The sequence below is a fragment of the Heptranchias perlo genome, chromosome 27 (assembly GCF_035084215.1).
Source record: "Heptranchias perlo isolate sHepPer1 chromosome 27, sHepPer1.hap1, whole genome shotgun sequence".
NCBI lineage: Eukaryota > Metazoa > Chordata > Chondrichthyes > Hexanchiformes > Hexanchidae > Heptranchias > Heptranchias perlo.
Genome location: NC_090351.1, coordinates 21,154,308 through 21,173,980, shown reverse-complemented (window position 1 = coordinate 21,173,980; position 19,673 = coordinate 21,154,308). Strand labels below are relative to the sequence as shown.

The 19,673-nt window shown below is 42.6% G+C and overlaps 1 protein-coding gene across 3 annotated transcripts in view; it reads right to left on the bottom strand.

The window, feature by feature from the left end:
• Positions 1-3,334, bottom strand: part of LOC137344459 (leiomodin-1-like) — a 62,811-nt gene extending 59,477 nt beyond the window's left edge. For all 3 annotated transcript variants that reach the window (XR_010968364.1, XR_010968365.1, XM_068007439.1), the window contains exon 1: positions 2,866-3,334. Coding sequence is in view for 1 of the 3 variants with exons in the window: in XM_068007439.1 (XP_067863540.1) it covers positions 2,866-3,132 (267 nt within the window). In the remaining 2 variants the exon portion in view is untranslated. The remainder of the gene's footprint in view (positions 1-2,865) is intronic.
• Between the last annotated feature and the right edge of the window lie 16,339 nt (positions 3,335-19,673).

Sequence of the window (19,673 nt, the reverse complement as noted above, 5' to 3'; positions counted from 1 at the left end):
TATGCCTCTATTTATAAAGCCCAGGATCCCGTATGCTTTTTTAACCGATTTCTCAACCTGCCCTGCCACCTTCAATGATTTGTGCACATAAACCCCCAGATCGCTCTGTTCCTGTACCCCTTTTAGAGTTGTGTCCTCTAGGTTATATTGCCTCTCCTCGTTCTTCCTACTGAAATGTATCACTTTGCAATTTTCTGCATTAAATTTCACCTGCCATGTGTCCGCCCATGCCACCAGCCTGTCTATGTCATTTTGAAGTCTATCACTATCCTCCTCACTGTTTACTACCCTTCCAAGTTTTGTGTCATCTGCAAATTTTGAAATTGAGCTCTGTACACCCAAGTCCAAGTCATCAATATATATCAAGAAAACCAGTGGTCCCAGCACTGTTCCCGGTTGCAAAGGAGGAGAAAGGGGGTGGAGAGTTTCATGTGAGATTGCGCCCCCTTTATTTTGCCCAAGGATTTCCAGGGATTTCCCCCCGGGTATGTGCAGAGTGCTTGTCCCTGCTTCAGGAGCAAGCAAAGGGCAGGCAGGAGGCGTGCAAGTGGCTCTCCTGTATCTTTTTCCTCCCTCAACACTGGAACAGCATCCATTTTCGGGGTGCCCAGATGAAGTGGGCTTTCGGCCTTGCACTCAGTCTCTCTCCAATTGGAGGATCACAGAGGGGCAGGCAGCAAAGAACAGGGAACCAAAAAAGCAAAGATTTTTTTTCTGGGTCAGTGAGAATGGGATCAGTGCTAGAGGCTTTCTTGTTGCTGTTTTGGGGCAGTAACCAGAAGGCCTTGAAACTATCAGAGCTCTCAGGGTTTTAGCAGCAGCTGCATTTCTGAACTCTTTATAGCCACAAGGCCCAGTTAAAGGGCTGGCCATGCCGGAGTGCATTGGGTCTAGGCTAATGACCACAAGTAAGGGCAGGTCAAGGTAGGCCTGTGGAATGCATTTCAGGTGGACTCTGCCAAATTACTGCCCAGGTGTGGGAGAAAGGGGTAGGAAAATTGGCCCTAATAATTCATAGATTTCCAACTGCTTAATGCATGTTTCAATGAGTGATGTCATTGGACTTCTGTACAGATGAGACAAGATTTCCGGTCAACTGGGAGAAATTTCCCCAGGCAGAAGTGGGGTGTGAGTTTTTAGTAATGGTGTCCTGTTGCACTTTTTGAATTGAGAACAAAGAGCAGCAACTTTTGTGTTCTTGACATTAGTGGTAGAGCTGTAGATTAAAGGATAGCAAACTTTTCACTACTCCAGTCAGAATCTATTAGAGGACAAATAACCACATTGCTTTGATTTTGTAGATGGTGGACTCCAATGAGGCTTTAGACGCCACTGAGTTAAATGAGATACCAGTAACTATTCCACATGAATATTGCTCTGTGGTGAAATGCATTTATTATAATCTCTTATCTTGCCTGTGTAATGTTGATCTTTTCACTCATGTCCTTTAGTTCTAAAATCACAATCCAAGTTAAGTAAATGACTTACTTCTAAAGGGGATCATTTTCACCTTCATTGCCTGTGTGGTAATCTGGCGAAACAGATCGCCCACACATGGTAAACCCGCCCATTGATTTCAATGGGATGAAAATCAGGCAGGTTCTACAATGGATTGATGAAAATAGAGTTTTGATGCCTATTACACACAGCATATGCCTATTACACACAGCATATGAGGCTGTTACCTCACATATGTGAGATATGAAATTTATTCCACATCCATGAGATAACAATCACCCTGGAACAGTCTTAGCCTGAATGACCAACCGCTTTAAATAAAAGTCAAACTGTGTTCTCACTTTCACCATCAGAAGTTCAGACTGCTTCTAAGCATTCTAGGGCATGACACAAAGCTGATTTACAGAAAAAAACTTCTACAACCCACAACAAACATTCAACCACAACCAAAGGAAAATCAATCTAAACAAACCTCACCACCTTATCCTAATAACCAACATAAACAATATTCAATCACTATTCTCCACTGAAAATGCTACACAGTCTCTGCATTGTATGACAAGAAAGATCAACATCCATGTAAGTTTACTTTAACTTTGAACTAAATTACACAAAAATCATTCAAACAGAATGAAGCTGTTGACTAGCATGGATATTTCACTCATGGCAAAGACCTGTGTAACTCACTAGCTACTTCACTGATCTCTGTCAATGATTTTCCAGTGTCCTCTCTGTACGATTGCATACTGTGGGATTGGAATGGCAAAAATAAAGTACTTATTTCCATGTGAAGATATCAGCTACTGTTTGAACCTATTCACTAGTGATCTTATTTTTCTTCTCTTTCTAATTAAGTAAACCTTTTATTTGTATTTTGACATATTAAGTATTTAATGTTAGAACTATTGATGGAAGTGCTGTTATAATTTGTGTATAATGAAAGTTAGAAATATAATAAAAGGCTTATTTTCTTTTTTCTTCTGGATATTGCACTCATTAAGATGAATAGCGTCAGTGATGGGGAGTGGAACACTTTATCAAATTTTGTAACCAGGATCAGATATTCCTGGATCAGGTGTAGCACAGTTAGTATTATTTAGGATAGTTGGAATCAGTTTTGTCGCTTCTACGGGTGACAGATTCCTCTAATTTTAGGGTGAATGAGATGGATAGATGAAGCCTGAACCCTACACACACAAACACACACACACAGTCAGGAGCATTATTACAGTGAGTCCTTTTGAGAATCTGAATGTAATAAAGGAATGGAAGTGAAGAACATACAGAATGGCTCCTGCAAAACAATATTTGTTGAATAAACTGAAAAAACTATGAGCTTCACTAGATTGTAGCACTCAAACAGTTGACAAATTCTGAGGAGTAAATAATGTACACATATGAACTCACGTCAATAGACAGCTCTCGCTCTATCAGTTTCCTAGTTGTTTTCTCACAGTAGGTGAGCATTGCCTCCCGATCGTATGTTCCTGTGGGCTGCTTGTCTGTCTGATTTCTCTGTCTCAATCCGATAGGGACACTGGAATTTGGATCCATGACATCCAACTCTTTTTGTAGTTCTTGCATTTCCTCCGGAGAGAGATTTGCCAACAAATTATCAATATCTGGATCCTCGCTCACCTGCCTTTTGTATTCTTGTTTTCTAAATCGTGACATTTTTGTATTTTGTTATCCAAAAAGTAAATGAAACTAGAGCTGGTATACGACAGTTTAGAATCTTCACTTCAAATAGCACTTTGTAGTTACAATGAAATTCAGATACATCCACAAAAAAAAACAATTTTGCAACTTTTGATAGCTCGACTAATAAGAGCAATGTATTTAAACTATCCCAAACAGCAGGTGCTGAAGTGCCAAGCCAGAGTGTAGTGAATCCTTATATGATTTAGCAACCAAACATGAAATGAGAAGAATAATTGATGTGAGATTGCACCACTCAGACGCTGCTCCAAGTGCTTTTTGAATACTAATTACATGAACAGCCAGTCAGCAATGAAAGGGGGGACTGACAGCGCTATCAATTTAGGTTGCGTGGTGAGGACATTCCATGGAATCCTAAGCAGTTGCATTACCAAATTTAGTACAGCAGATTTAGCCTTGAAAGGCAATAGGAAGAAGTACAGCAAAACTGAGACACACAAAAAATGCAGGAGTTGGCAGCACTAAATGTTTAATTAATACTATAAAAACTTTTAAAGGCAGAAGAACAAGTATGAAATATCATCGTACGATCAAAAATACTAAATTTGGTCACTGCGTTCGGATTCAGCCTAAATCTTAGGTGTTTAAACTACCAAAGCTTGTTATAATATTGATTAAAAAATGTATCAGAACTTTTGCCTGTGCGAACATAATCGCACAAATCTAACACACTGGTATTGGCACTCCCCAAGAATCTCGATTAGATTGACCTATAAACTGCAAACAGTTCTATAGAATATCTCACTGATGGCATAATTTGACGCATTTTAGTGAGGTGGCAGTAATTTTACTTGAAATACTTTCGAACACTGTTTACTATTATGAACAGGAGCCAAGCTAAAATTAGATAATGAAAAGGCTGAACAAACAGAAATAAATCTTCGTTATTATATTTCTTCATCTACTGACTAATTAACCTCAACGCAATTGGTCGTGGCCTGGGACAGGAGATTGGGGTCTGTCAGTACTGGAATGGAGTTGTCAGGGTCTAGCAATATTTTGCTGAAGTCCCTGGGTCTTGAAGCTCTGGGGGAGGGGGGATCAAGGGAGGTATGGGAACTAAGGGGCAGGTCCTGAGATCTGGGAGAATTGGGACGGAGGTCTCAGGGTCTGATAGCACAGAGGTTGGTCCTGTATTTAGTATGCACTGGGATTGCAGTCGAGCAGGTTGTGAGTGCAGATGGGCTCCTGGGATCTGAGAGAGGGAGAGGGGAAAGTCAGGGAAGTCTGAAAAGAGAAGTCCTGGAATCTCCAGGGATCAGAGAAGGGGATTTGGAGTATCGTAGAATCATAGAAATTTACAGCACAGAAGGAGGTAATTTGGCCTATTGTGTCCGTGCCGGCCGAAAAAGAGCTATCATGCCTAATCCCACTTTCCAGCACTTGGTCCGTAGCCTTGTAGGTTATGGCACTTCAAGTGCATATCCAAGTACTGGGAGATACAGAGTCTGACAGTATTGGGAGTGGTTGTGAGATCCAGCAGTACAAGAAGTGGGGGAGGGGTCTATCAGTTTTGTGAGGAGAAGCGTACATGAGAACAAAACCTAAATTGCTTTTCATCCTCTTTCTGACAACAAGCACCAAACCTCACCACGTCCCGATCCATCAGCCACCACCTCTGATCCAGCCATGGCTCCTTTTGGACCCTCAGGTATCTTTTTCCCACTTGCCCTATCATTAATGGATCCTGCCTTAAATCATTTGAAGGTAGATTTTCTCCTTCTGCACTCCCAGCACATTCTGAGACACATATTGGAAAAGTGCACCTTCAAATGAACGGATGAAAAATCACCCGCTGTGCACCAGGAATTTTGGAATGATTTTAAAAATTATGAACAACAGTGGTTCTACACTCCCAGCACATGCTGAGCCATATATTGGAACACCACTTCCCACCTTTTGCCAGTCTGAGTAGCTACACTTAACCCCTACTCTCTGTTTTCTGTTCTGCAGCCAGCTTGCTATCCATTCTGCTACTTGTCCCCTGACTCCATGTGCTCTGACCTTAATCTACTATGTGGTACCTTATCAAGGCCTTTTGAAAATCCAAATATATTACATCTACTACATTACCCTTGTCTACTCTTTCTGTTACTTCTTCAAGAACGCGATAAGGTTGGTCAAGCTTGACCTTCCCTTTTGAAATCCATGCTGACTATTCTTTATTGGGCCATAATTTGCTGTCAAAATAACAGTGAGGCTAATGATGCTCACTGTTATTTATGCGCAAATGCTACAGCAACTTCAGGCGAGAGCAGGTGTGTGGTTAAACGCGGAAATCCCAAAGTTGCTGTCCGAGTTACGCCGCTCCACCATTAGCTTTGCGAAAACGGCATCTCGATCTTTGTCTCACCGTTGAAATGCATTGAACGGGGTGAAGTTGCAATATTTGTGCAGTAGATACGAACTAAACTCACCACAGAAAGTTAAGTCTTGTCCATTTCAGTCTAAGTATCTTTTTAATGCTGTGATACGTGTTAATTACTGCCAATCAAACTGTCTGGCACTGAAAATTAACGATCACAGTGTGGAGTCTCATTCCTTCAGGTTTTAATTGTCATTGTCAAATTATAAATTACATTTTTTTTTACTTTTTCTTTCTGTCTTTTATTCCCTCTCTCTTAATCCAATCTTTCTTTCCCTCTCTTTAGTTCTCTTTCTGTATCTGATCTGACATTGAATTCATCCATTCTAACTTACACTTCCTTCTCAGTCCACGCGCTGTTAATTTCACAATCCTTCAGTCTGATTGGTTAAGGAGATACAAAGTTGCTTGCCCTGTTCACTCAGATCCCAGATTCCCCGTTTCCCTCGCTGTGAAGTTATTAGCTCACACTTTCAGCAACTTGCCATGCAAAATTTTTAAAAACCTAAACGTGCAAGGGCAGGTGTAATTAATGGCAGATGTCGTTAGTTGCTCTACTACAGCAAATTATAGCCCATTGTATTTTTGGTTTCTAGATGTCATACGACACTAATTTGTATACTGTAATGAGGTAAAAATAGTGGATTGTTAACCCTGAGGCGTACTGTTCCCGATCATTTCATGTCTGAAGATGAGTTTTGGCTCATAGGAGATTAGTCCCGACTTGGAAGCTGTTTTTTGTGGTGAGCACAAATAAAGTATTTATCGACAACAATTACAAATGTCCAGCATCATTAGCCAAAATGAAATTTCCAACTTGAGGCCCAAGACCCAAACAAAGGGATGGCTTACACAAGGAAAACTTCTTGAAGAAATTTCTAATATTAAAAAGCCACTTTATGGATGTTTTTCAGAATGGCATATTTTTAATGTTTGTTTCGTTACAGATATTTTAGCTGTATACACTGACTTGAGTAAAGAAGGAAAATGGCAGCCAGAAACATTGTCGAGAAATTGGTTAAACCATTTGATTGGTATATTTTGTGGTGGTTTCTTGTTTCAGAATGCGGCATTTGAAAAAATAGGTCATTTGTTTGGCATTTAGTGAATGGAAATGTTTTTTTGATTGCTTAATATTTAGGAAATGGAATATTTGAGCCAATCAGCATTGCTAACTTAATAGAAAATTGTAATTTGAGCCAATCATAATTTTGCCCTAAAGACATATGACACTTGAAGTGCCACGCTTTGTGTTTTGAAGCCCTTGAGTGTTTTGACGCTATGGATCCATGCAAGACACAAGATATTTAATTATATAGACACATTTCCCAATTTTTTCTTGTTTTCTCCGCTCCTTTCCTAAAGGACTCTTGCTCGGGTATGGTTTCACTGTGGTTGATAGCCATCCAATACTCACCTAAATTCATCATGAGTGTGCTGAAACAGTGAATATTGACGCCCCGGCTCTGAAGAGCGAGCGGCTGGCCGTCTTCCAGCAGCTCCCACTGCTGCTGGCGACGTCCAAGCCGGTCATTCTCGGTGGTGACTTCAACTGCATCATCGATGCGGCTGGACAATCCAGCAGAGCCGACAGCAAACTAGACACCACGTCCAAACTCCTGATGGAAGCGGTGAAAGACGCCAAGCTGTACGACGTCTTCAGCAACCCTGCAGACGGAGCGGCGCGTCAATACACCTGGTCCAGACCAGACGGGTCCGTCCGTTCCAGGATAGACTTCCTGTTTGTGTCCCCGACGCTCAAGGTCAGATCCACCAAGGTCACACCGGTGTTCTTCTCTGACCACTGCCTCCTCCTGGCCGACTGTCACCTACAGGACGATCAGAGAGTGGGCAGGGGGACATGGAAGCTGAACGTGAAACTGTTGACCCCGGGAAACATTGAGGAACTGACGAGGGATTACAAAGGTTGGAGAACCGTAAAGCCCCTCTTTGATTCCCCAGTGCACTGGTGGGAAGCCATCAAGGCGAACATCAAGAGGTTCTTCATCCTCAAAGGTGTTCAGAAGGCGAGAGAGAGGCAGAGGGAAACGTTCCAACTCCAGAAAAGCATGCAGAATCTTCTCCTGCTTCAGTCGATGGGGATCGATGTCGGGAGGAACTCAGAGAGGTGAAGGACCAGCAAGCCTCGCTCTTTGCCTCCGAGGCCTCCAAGATCATCTTCCGGTCCAGAGTCCGCTCCGTGGAGCAGGACGAGACTTGCTCGCGCTTCTTCTTCCAAAAGGTGCACAGAGAGAGCTCTGTGATCAGCAGCCTGAAGGAAGAGGACGGCTCGGTCACGTCCTCGCAGCCAGACATACTGAGGATCTGCAAATACTTTTATGCCGGACTATACGACGCGAAGTCCACAGACAGCGAGGCCTCCCAGTCCTTCTTGTCGTCTATCACGGAGGTTCTAGATGACAGCAAGCGGGAGAGTCTGGATCACCCGCTAACTCTGGACGAACTGACAAAGGCTGTCCATTCCTTCGAGAAGAGTAAGACTCCCGGAAGCGACGGCTTACCGGTGGAGTTGTACTCGACTCTGTGGGACAGGATAGGCCCAGACCTGCTGGAAGTGTAAGGGGGTATGCTCTTGGCAGGCAGCATGTCAGACTCCATGAGGAAAGGCATCATCACCCTCATCTACAAGCAGAAGGGGGAGAGGGAAGAAATCAAAAATTGGCGACCCATCTCACTACTTAACGTGGACTACAAAATTCTGTCCAAGGTCATCGCCAATCGGGTCAAGTCAGCCCTGGAGGTGGTGATCCACCCCGATCAGACCTACACCGTACCCGGCAGGAAGATCTCTGATAGCCTGGCGCTACTCAGGGATACGATCGCCTATGTACAGGACAGGGGGGTGAAGACCTGCCTGATCAGCCTGGACCAGGAGAAGGCCTTTGACAGAATATCCCACACGTACATGATGGACGTGCTCTCCAAAATGAGGTTTGGGGAGGGAATCCGCAATTGGATCCAACTGCTCTACACAATCATCAGTAGCGCAGTTTCAATCAACGGGTGGGAATCAGAAAGCTTTCCGATCAAATCTGGAGTCAGGCAGGGATGTCCTCTCTCCTCCGTCTTGTTCGTGTGTTGCATCGAACCCTTTGCCGAGTCCATCAGGAGGGATGCGGGCATAAGAGGGGTGACGATCCCAGGCAGTGGAGGCACTCTGGTCAAGGCCTCCCTGTACATGGATGACGTCGCTGTCTTTTGCTCGGATCAGCTGTCAGTCCGCAGATTGATGAGCATCTGCGACCAGTTCGAACTGGCCTCGGGGGCCAGGGTAAATCGTAGCAAGAGCGAGGCCGTGTTCTTTGGGAACTGGACCGACCTGACGGTGAAGGTCCCCTTCACCGTCAGGTCGGATTACCTGAAGGTGCTGGGGATCTGGTTCAGGGGGACCGGGGCTTGCACCAAAAACTGGGAGGAGCGCATTTCCAAGGTTAAGCAGAAACTGGGACTGTGGGATCGACGATCCCTCTCGATCGTGGGTAAGAACCTGGTCATCAGGTGCGAGGTGCTCTCGGTGTTGCTGTATGTGGCGCAGGTCTGGCCCATACCTCTTTCGTGCGCCGCGACAGTCACCCGAGCCATCTTCCGCTTTGTCTGGAGATCAAAAATGGACCGTGTCCGCAGGGTCATGATGTACAAATCTCCAGAGAAAGGGGAGAAAGGCGTGCCCAACGTGGCCCTCACCCCGATGGCCACCTTTGTGTGCGGCTGCATCAAGCTGTGCATAGACCCTCAGTACGCAAACACAAAGTGTCACTACGTGCTGAGGTTCTACCTGTCCCCGGTGTTGAGAAGGATGGGCCTGGCCACGCTGCCACGGAACGCTCCGTCCAGTTGGACCGTTCCACCCCACCTGTCCTTTGTGGAAAAGTTTGTGCAGAAAAACACCTTTGACCACATGGCGATCAGCAAGTGGTCCGCACGTAACGTCCTCGAGACCCTGAGGGAAAAGGAGATGGTGGATCCTGTTGGTTGGTTCCCCGAGCAGACTGTCAATGTCATTTGGCAGAACGCCTCATCGCCAGAGCTTTCAAACAAGCACCAAGACCTAGCTTGGCTGGTGGTGAGAAGGGCCCTTCCCGTCAGATCCTTCATGTACTCCCGAACTCTCAGCGCCACCGCGCGCTGTCCCAGAGGAGGCTGCGGTGGAGACGAGACGTCACCCATCTCCTTCTGGAATGTGCCTTTGCAAAGAAGGTCTGGAGAGAGATGCAGTGGTATCTGTCCAGGTTCGTCCCGAGCAGTTCCCTAACACAGGATTCGGTGCTCTACGGGCTGTTCCCGGGGACGCACACTGAGACGGACGACAGCTGCTGCTGGAAGACCATCAACTCGGTGAAAGACGCCCTTTGGTCTGCCCGAAACTTGCTGGTCTTCCAGTACAAGAAGCTGTCCTCGACCGAGTGTTGCAAACTGGCACATTCCAAGGTCCAGGACTACGTGCTGAGGGACGCACTGAGGCTGGGTGCGGCCGCCGCAAAGGCTCTGTGGGGAAAGGCAACCGTTTAGAGCCTTCCCGCCATTGTATATCGAGGGGCTGCAATCAGGGAAAAATCCCCTCGGGCAGAATGTAAAATTTTAATTGATGTAATGTAACTGTAATGAACCTGTAAAGAATATGTAACGTACCTGTTATCAAAAATGTGTATTGAGTGTATTGCAATGAGGCACCCTAGAGTGTCATGAACTGTAATTATGTCCAATGCGTTCATTGAACTGTACTTGAAGTAACCTGCAAATTGTATAATCTGTATTGTGTACATTTGGAATGTGATATGACAACTGTATTGTATGTATTGCTGCAAATTTTATGAATAAAGTATATTTTTTGAAAAAAAAAGAATATTGGCAGTGGAGGACATTGTAACCAAGGCATCTGTGGTCCAGGATTGCTGAGGGCAACTATAGTTCTCCAATTGCTCCTTCAGTTGAGATCTGCTACCTCAGCAGAGCTTGCAATTTGAGCTTGGGCACTTCTGATCTGTATAGAACCTGGGAGCTTCAGTTCCTTATGACAATTTAAACTTTTACATAGTAAAAAGAAAAGGAATCAGATGACTTCACTACTGAACATCACTGTAGAAAAATATTAATTCAAATATAAATTAGAGAAGAGCCATCCTGTCAAGTATCCCCCTTAAGGTTACTCTCTGACAGGAGTGCCTTACCAGCCTGTGGCACTAATAGCTACTTTAACAATCCGACCTGGTTGGCAGTCGGGGCACTGCTGGCATAATCCCTGCACTGCGCAAAGGAGGTTAGCAGATGGTGCGCATGTAATCAGCAAATTGGTGAGAAACTAAATTTTGTTAAGTAACTGTGTCCAGCTTGGAACTCTGATGCAAGGAACATAACTACTTTATATTGGGCCAGATTTTGCTGTGACCAGCGAACGAAAAGCACCCACCGTTCATTAGACTTGCACTTGCCCATAGACGAGCTTTTGCACGGCAAGTTCCTCTAAATCAGAGAGCCAAAAAGAACGGTGCCCTCTACGGGGCATCTGGGACCTGTGTGAACAGGGCAAGCAACTGTCTATCCCCCTAACCAATCAGTTTGAAGCATGATAAGCCACGCAGAGACTGACCCACTAAGTGTAAGTTAGAATAGTAAATTCAATTTCAAATCAGGTCCAAAAAGCGGAATAAAGAGAAGGTAAGAAAGATTGAATTAAGAGAAAGAGATAAAAGAGACAGAGAGGTTGTTTGGCAGTCATTAAGACTCACCACACCATTAAAAGGGTACTTATATCAGAATGAACAAGCTCTAACTTTTTCTGGCAAGTTTAGTCCATAAGTACAGGAACTTCACGCTGTTCCATTCATTTGAATGGGGAGCCAGCCGGTGAGATGTCGTTCTCATGAAGCTTACGAAGGAGCAGTGTATCTCGTTCAGCAACTTCCGGATTTCCATGTTTAATTGCGCATGTGTGGTCGCTGACGTTGCTGACCGATTAGCACAGAAATAACGTTGAGTGCTGTTAGCCTCGCCTTTGTTTTCACAGGAAAATCCGGCCCATTATGTTTTATACTTTTATTTAAATCTTAAAATGGAATAAAATTCTAATTTTAAAATTACAATAAAAATTTAAAGAGCCCCTTTATCTGTGGCCAATTAGGTACGATTGCAGGCTAATGGTAATGATGATTCAAGGATACAAGGTAAACTCCTGCCTCAGAAACAGGCCAGGTCGGAATTCTGACTGCAGAAATTAGTGTGTGGCGTGAGGACGTTTAGTCCCAAGAGCAGGTTTTCCACTATAGTACCTGCTATATTGAGTCTGGCTGAGTACAATTCTCTTCTCTAAGTAGACCACTAGCAGCTATTAGTAAGTGGAACAGTTCATCTCCTCCCCCTGGGCTAAATTCAAAATGGAGTGTGTGATGTTAAAGGGTATCCACAGCTGTGTCATGCAGCCAACTCACAATGCTGAGATTCTGCAAAACTGTAATCCTTGCCGATATTAAAAGAGAAAATAAACTACTTATGAATGTTAGCTTAGAAAAAAAATGGTTCCGAAGTGATATTTAAAACAACAGAAGAAAGCCAATATTCTCAAAAGGTTAATGTGCCTATTTATGTAAGAAATACCAGAGTTATGATGTTGCCATGGACGTGTTAGTTAAATTCCTTGCTGCTTGAACAAGGAAAGTTTTAGTAAAGGACTTAAAGTTTGATGTGCTTGCTTTCTGTTTTTACAAATTATCATTTTGTGAAGATTGAAACTTGCTGAACTTATAAAGGCTGTAGAAAGATACATACTATGAAATGCACATTCTGGAATGTTATGGGACCATCTTACACTGTTTAACATTTTCTTGCAGGGAAAAGGCTGGCAAAGTTGTCTGTTCCAGTGCTTAACGGTACCATATATGGAAAATGTAAATAGAAACTAGACTTAAAATTGTTCCCATTCTTTGAGAATCCTGAAGAAAAAACATAGGATACAATTCTATCATGCCATGTCTTTCTTATAAAATCATGATATTTAAGTTCTCCCAAACATCCTGGGGTATATTTTAACTACCGGGCGGCCAGGGGACCAGAAGAAGTTGGTCAGGGAGAGGGTTCTATCTTGGGCGGGAACCTGGAGAGGCACTGGCCCAGGCTGGTTTTGTGGAGCCAGGAGGAGCACTCCTACTCCTTCCGGCCCCACGAAAATAAACACAGACTTACCTATGGGATTCGATTTGACTGGACCTCCAGCTGATACTGGACAGAGCCCATTACACTCCTAAAATGGGAATCAGGGTCCTATGTACATCATGGGACCCAGATTTGCATTTTATATGGGGCTACGGCCTGACTCAGTGGGGTGATCCGACCACCCAATGGTAGGCCGGAGGAGGATTTCCATGGCCACAGCGACAACAGGAACAGGCCAGTAAGTTATTCCTCACCATTTTTGGGGTACTACTGCCCCATTTCCACTGGGCAGGAGGCCTCAAATTCTATCCCCCTGTTTCTCTTCTGTCTAAGTATTTTTAAAACAACGGGAGGGAAAATCATGCTCCCAATGCAATGTAGTAGCCATTTGGATTATCAGTTTTTGCTCCTGTTGCAAAGTACCAAGGAAATGACAGCTGGCAACTTAAATGGAATGCTTTTCAAGAAATGCCATTCTCAAAGATAAACACATATTAGATATTGGCATGTTGATGCAAATAGTAAGAAATAATACCTCATATGCCATATGTGGCCAATAAATCAGTTCAAAAAATGGTCTTATCTCACATACATCGAATATGGAATTTAGTCCTTGTGCATATTATAGCATCATGATCAAGGTTATTTAAAGAATGAGTCTGAACATGCAATTATCATTCCTTTCAGCATTGTTTCACTTTTTATTTATTACTGTCGACTTTTAAAAATATTTTTGCTGAACAACATAACTGTTGGATATTACTGGAAGAATTCCTGAGCCCAACAACATGAAAGAGATTAATTAAGAGCAGCAAAGATGCAATGATTGCTCAGCCAGCTCCTCGGATGATGTCATCATCGCTTACTGTTCAAACAATTTTTTTTAAAAACAGAGACAATCAAGAAAACAAACAAAATGACATTATGGTTAATCATAATTCTTTGTAAGTGATTTGAAAAGATGGTGAAACTCTCTTTATATGCTTCAGTCACCCAGAACAACTGTTGGTCTCTCAGAGTTTATGTAAGTGCTTTGCCAATCAAAATAACAAAGAAAAATCTCTCACACAGAACATTATTATAAAGTTACTGGCATAACATGGAAAATATGTGCCACACATAATATAACATGATTCCTGAGGTAGAGTTTAAAAATCAAAATGCAACCCTAAAAAGATATAAAAACTGATTAAATATTTCAGAAGTAAACAACATAAATACCTGTGACATATGTGTATTAGGTTTGTCCATGCATGGAGCATGTAGTGAAGATGCTAAACTATGAAGGACTTCAATATTAGCAGCATGAGACTTACTGAATACATTGCCAACATTTCTTGGTGTGGAGGCAGCCACTGAAGAGGAGAGAGGACGTGGTCAAAAAGTGTACTGATGACAAAAACAATAATGGGGACTTCAATACTTTTACAATTAGATATAATAAACCTAGATAATAGAAAGCAAAGTTCTTTAATCAAAATAGTGTGGGAGTCACTAAAGTAATGGTCAATCACCAAAACTCTGAGGACAAGGTGAAGGAACAGAGACTGCAAAGGAAACGTCAGAGAATCTAAACAGTGAGGAGGAAGAAAAATCATAAACAGTGATAGAGAAAAACTGTAGAGCACAGATCTGAGACTGATAAAGGAGATAGAAAAAACAGAGAATATATATTTGATGAAGCTACTGTACATTGTTCTTACTGGAGGAGCGCATTAGTACATCTAGGTTTCTTGGCATGACTGTGCAGGTCAGAAGGTTGTAGCAGCTTGTTTGGTCTTAGGTTCTGGGGATTAATTAGGCATGGGGAGGTTGGTGGCGGGGACTCATGTTGGTTGAGGTCCTTGTCCTTCATGAGTAGTGTGTGAGTTGTTATGCAAACCTCGAGGCTCCAAACTGCTTGGTATTTTCTCTCTTCCAGGTGAAGCCAAAATCATTTATTTTAATTGCTATTTGTCCCACATATGCTTCAGCCACATCTGTTGTGGGGAGGGCTGCACTTTGCCAAAGTGGGGTGATCAACATTCTTGCGGCTAGAAGTATGAATTTTGTTCACCAACTCATTACAGGGAGCCCTTGCTCTCTGCTAGGCAGGTCCAGCAAGATCTGAGCAGCGTTCTCTGGGATTGCAAGACTGGTTATTGTCCTAGTGGTCTCCCAGACTGCTATTCAGAATGTTTGGATGCTGAGACATGACCAGAATATGTGGAAGGTGCCCTTCTGGCCTCAAGCCCTCCACTAGTTATCTGGTATGGAGATGGGTGGAATTTGCGGAGCCTGTGTGGGGTGCAGTACATGTGATAGATGATCCCAAATTGGCCTTCATGCAGGTGGTAGTGTTAAAGATCAATCTCCACACCTCTCAACACTCCTCCACCCTTAACTAACAGATTGAACATTGTTCTCAGGCTTTCTGTCCTCTCTTTGGTCTTTGCAATGAGCATGGTACATTCTATGGGGATGTGTCCATGACTGACTATTGAGGAGTGGAGGAAGAGTAATATGTCATCAGTATACAGGAATATTTTTCATTTAGCTCCTTCACCTGTACTCTGTGGATACTTGGATTCACTCTGATGCAAATTGCCAGAGGTTCCATGGATAGGGCAGAGTGGATGAGGAAAGATGGGGGCATCCAATCCTGGTCCCTCAGTAGAAGAGCTGGGGCCATTGGTACAAACTCTGGATGTAGGGTATGAATGCAGGATTTTAATCCACTTCCGGAATGTGTCACTAAAGACTTCCTTGATTATTGCAGGAAGGAATTTCCATTCGACCCAGTCGAGTGCCTTTTTCCGCATCCAGGGAAGAGTACCAGGACCGGGTGTTGTTTTAATTAAAAATCTCACCCCTAGGATTTCCGTCATGTTGACAGCTCCATGTAAGCATGAGTCTAGAGTTAAATCCTCCCAGTGCTGTAGAGAGTAAAGTTTAATCATTATGCCATGGGGTAGATTTCCATCTTCACCAACTGGGTAGTAATCTGGTAGAACAGATCGCCCATCATCTATAGAACCCACCCAGTTTTCATTCCAGTGAAATCAATAGAATGAAAATCAGGCGGCATCTACAATGGGTGAGCAATCCACCTTGCCAGATTACTGGCCAAGTGGTGAAGATGAAAATGTACCCCATTTCTTTGTGGCCAAATTTGGGGTGGGGTGGGAGGATCTTGACCTGTTGATTTATACACTTGGATGACAGAGTAGATGAATCTGTCTAACATGAAAAAACTGTATTGTCTTTAAGTTGTGTCTATCCTGTATTATATATCAAATTACTGTTTTCATACTTTTGGAATGTCTAAATAATGTTGTAAAATGTTCAACCAACTCAACGAGCTGAGACCGCAGTTTTAGGTGCCATGAATTCATAAATGCCCTTCATATTATTACTAAGGAGTGACCTCTGTTCACTGGGGGTAAACATTCAGCAACACTGGTAGACAATTTCAGAGACAGCAAGGAACTCCAGAACTGTGTTCTTAAGTTATTTCTGCTGTTCACTCTTTGGCTACCGAGTCAGGAGCAGCTTGGGGACATGAAGCCGGCAGGAAAGATGGAAGACAAGACATTGAATGGAAAATGGCAAGACTCCAGGATATGAGAGTGGTGCAGTAAAATTCTATCTCCTTTCTGCATTGAATCCTCAGGGATCTATAACCTAGCAGTTGCTACTGCAGTCTGACTCTGCAAATACTTTCATTAATATGTGCCCTCAAGTAAAATATTAATGGAACTGATTTAATTTTTTGGCATTAATAGAGCTATAGTATCTAGTACATTTATTCCCAAAGGTTAATAAATTTATATTTATAACTGCTTTAGTCTTCATTGCATAAAGAACATGCTTGGCAAAACAACACTCTTGAAAGATATGTAAACTAATCTATATTTAATGAACAGGTGTCCTCCCATGAATAAGCTAGCAGTCTGAATTAAACTTAGGAATAAAATGAAGTTGCATTTGTGAGATTACTAATTTCTTAAGAAGACATGCATCTGTTTCTTTTATATACTAAGAATGATTAACCATTAGCAGGCCGGGGATCAGCTTATTCATTTGCTACAATCAAGCTGTGTAGGCGTCACTGAATATACTCATCCATTGGCAACATTTCTGTTCTAATGTGTTTTTATACCATGTCACATCATAGACCTGACTGGTCAATCTTTATGACCAGAAATAAAAAATGAAAAGAGTTGAAGACAAAACAAGAGAAATCAAGAAGTAGTTAGGTCATGTCAAAATTGGATTTTAGAAGCCTGTAGATGAAAGAAAGGAAAGCAAAAAGAAAAAGAAAGTACTTGCATTTATATAGCGCCTTCCACAACCTCAGGATGTCCAAAAGCGCTTTACAGCCAATTAAATATTTTTGAAGAGTAATCACTGTTGTAATGTGGGGAAATACAGCAACAAATGGCGTACAGCAAGGTCCCACAAACAGCAACGAGATAGTGACCAGATAATGACCATGTAAGTAACCTGCTTCTTTTTAACTGTCCTGGGTTATAATCGACCCCACAGGTTTGAGGTCATGAGAAAGAATGAGTTAGAGTAGGAGACAGTAAAATGAATCCTAGTATCAACACAGTGAGGATGCAGGGAGGAAGAAGAAATTCTAGGCATTGTATTTGAAACCTTGAACGAAACAAGAGAGGGAAGTTCAAAGGGACAATGTTTGGATCAATTACCAATGAAAGCAGAAGACAATTGTCATGTGAATAGAATGGAGAATAACCAAACATGATCTGGGCAGCATTTATTAATTTCAAAATCCTCAGGCTTGAAGATTGAACTTAAGAAAGATTAATTGATGAATATGAGATTCCTTCTTAAGGTGCTATAAGTTATTATTTTCAGTTGTCTTATTCCATTTGTAGAATTCAACATTAGCTGTGACAGTACATAATACCGTAAAATAATAGTACACTGGGCATGAAATGGCAAGATCAAGTTAATGTACTAAATAATGACAGCTCCCTGTTTTTTAAAAAAAGAATTTGCATCTATATAGAGCTTCAGATGTCCATTTTACAACCAATGGATCACTTTTGAAGTGCAGTCACTGCTGTTATGTTGGCAAACAGAGTAACCAATTTGCCGACAGCAGGGTCCCAGAAATAGCAAATGAATGAATGACCAGATAATCTGCCTTTTTTTTTGGTGGTGTCGGTTGAGTGAGAAATGTCAGCCAGGATACCAGGAGAACTCTCTGTTCTTCTTCAAATAGTGCCACAGATGTCAGCTATGACTCGGTGATAGCACTCTTGCCTCTGAGTCAGAAGGTTATGGGTTCAAGCCCAACTTCAGAGACTTGAGCACATAATCCACTTCAGTGCAGTACTGAGGGAGTGTTGCACCGTCGGAGGTGCCATCTTTCAGATGACATGTTAAACCGAGGCCCAATCTGCCCTCTCTGGTGGATGTTAAAGATTCCATGGCACTATTTGAAGAAGAGCAGGAGAGTTCTCTCCAGTGACCTGGCCAACATTTATTCTTCAACCAATACCTAAATGATGATCTCGACATTATCACATTGCTGTTTGTGGGAGCTTGTTGTTCGCAAAATTGGCTGTCATATTTTCTATATTACAGTAGTGAATACACTTCAAAAGTACTTCATTGGCTGCAAAGTACTTTGGGACGCCCTGAGGCTGTGAAAGGCACTATATAAATGCAATTTCTTTCACAGTATCTTTTACGTCCAGCTGAACAGGCAGATAGAATTTTGGTTTGCATCCAGAAGACATTTTTTCTCATGTTAGCTAATTTAACCTGCTTTTAGAATAGTTCTTCAGTGGCAGTTGAGGAAAGTCAGAAAGAAAGCTCAAAAAAGGACCAAGGGACTTGAAACTGATCATACTAATAAATCCAATAAAGAATTCAGGAGAAACTTCTTTACCCAGAGAGTGGTTAGAATGTGGAACTTGCTACCACATGGAGTAGTTGAGGCGAATAGTATAGATGCATTTAAAGGGAAGTTAGATAAGCACATGAGGGAGAAAGGAATAGAAGGATATGCAGAAAAAGTTAGATGAAGTAGGGTGGAAGGAGCCTTGTGTGGAGCATAAACACTGGCACAGACCAGTTGGGTCGAATGGCCTGTTTCTGTGCTGTACATTCTATGAAATTCTATGTAATTTAACTCTCTGCTGGGTTTATGTTCAGGACCATTATTCAGACTTCAATGTTCACAAACAATGTAAGAACATAAGAAATAGGAGCAGGAGTAGGCCATATGGCCCCTCGAGCCTGCTTCGCCATTCAATGAGATTATGGCTGATCTTCGACCTCAACTCCACTTTTCCGCTCGATCCCCATATCCCTTGATTCCCTTAGAGTCCAAAAATCTATCGATCGCAGTCTTGAATATATTCAACGACTGGGTATCCACAGCCCTCTGGGGTAGAGAATTCAAAAGATTCAAAGCCCTCTGAGTGAAGAAATACCTCCTCATTTCAGTCCGAAATGTCCGACCCCTTATCCTGAGACTACATCCCCTAGTTCTAGACTCTCCAGCCAGGGGAAACAGCCTCTCAGTATCTACCCTGTCTAGCCCTCTCAGAATCTCATATGTTTCAATGAGATCACTTCTCATTCTTCTAAACTCCAGAGAGTATAGGCCCATTCTACTCAATCTCTCCTCATAGGACAACCCTCTCATCCCAGGAATCAATTTTCGTTGCACTGCCTCTAAGGCAAGTATATCCTTCCTTAGGTAAAGAGACCAAAACTGTACCCCTCAGAAGTGGTCTCACCAAATCCATGTACAATTGCAGCAAGACTTTCTTACTGTTATACTCCAACCCCTTTGCAATAAAGGCCAACATACCATTTGCCTTCCCAATTGCTTGCTGTACCTGTACATTAACTTTCTGTGTTTCATATACAAGGACACCCAAATCCCTCTGAACTCCAACATTTAATAGTTTCTCACCATTTAAAAAAATGTTCCACTTTT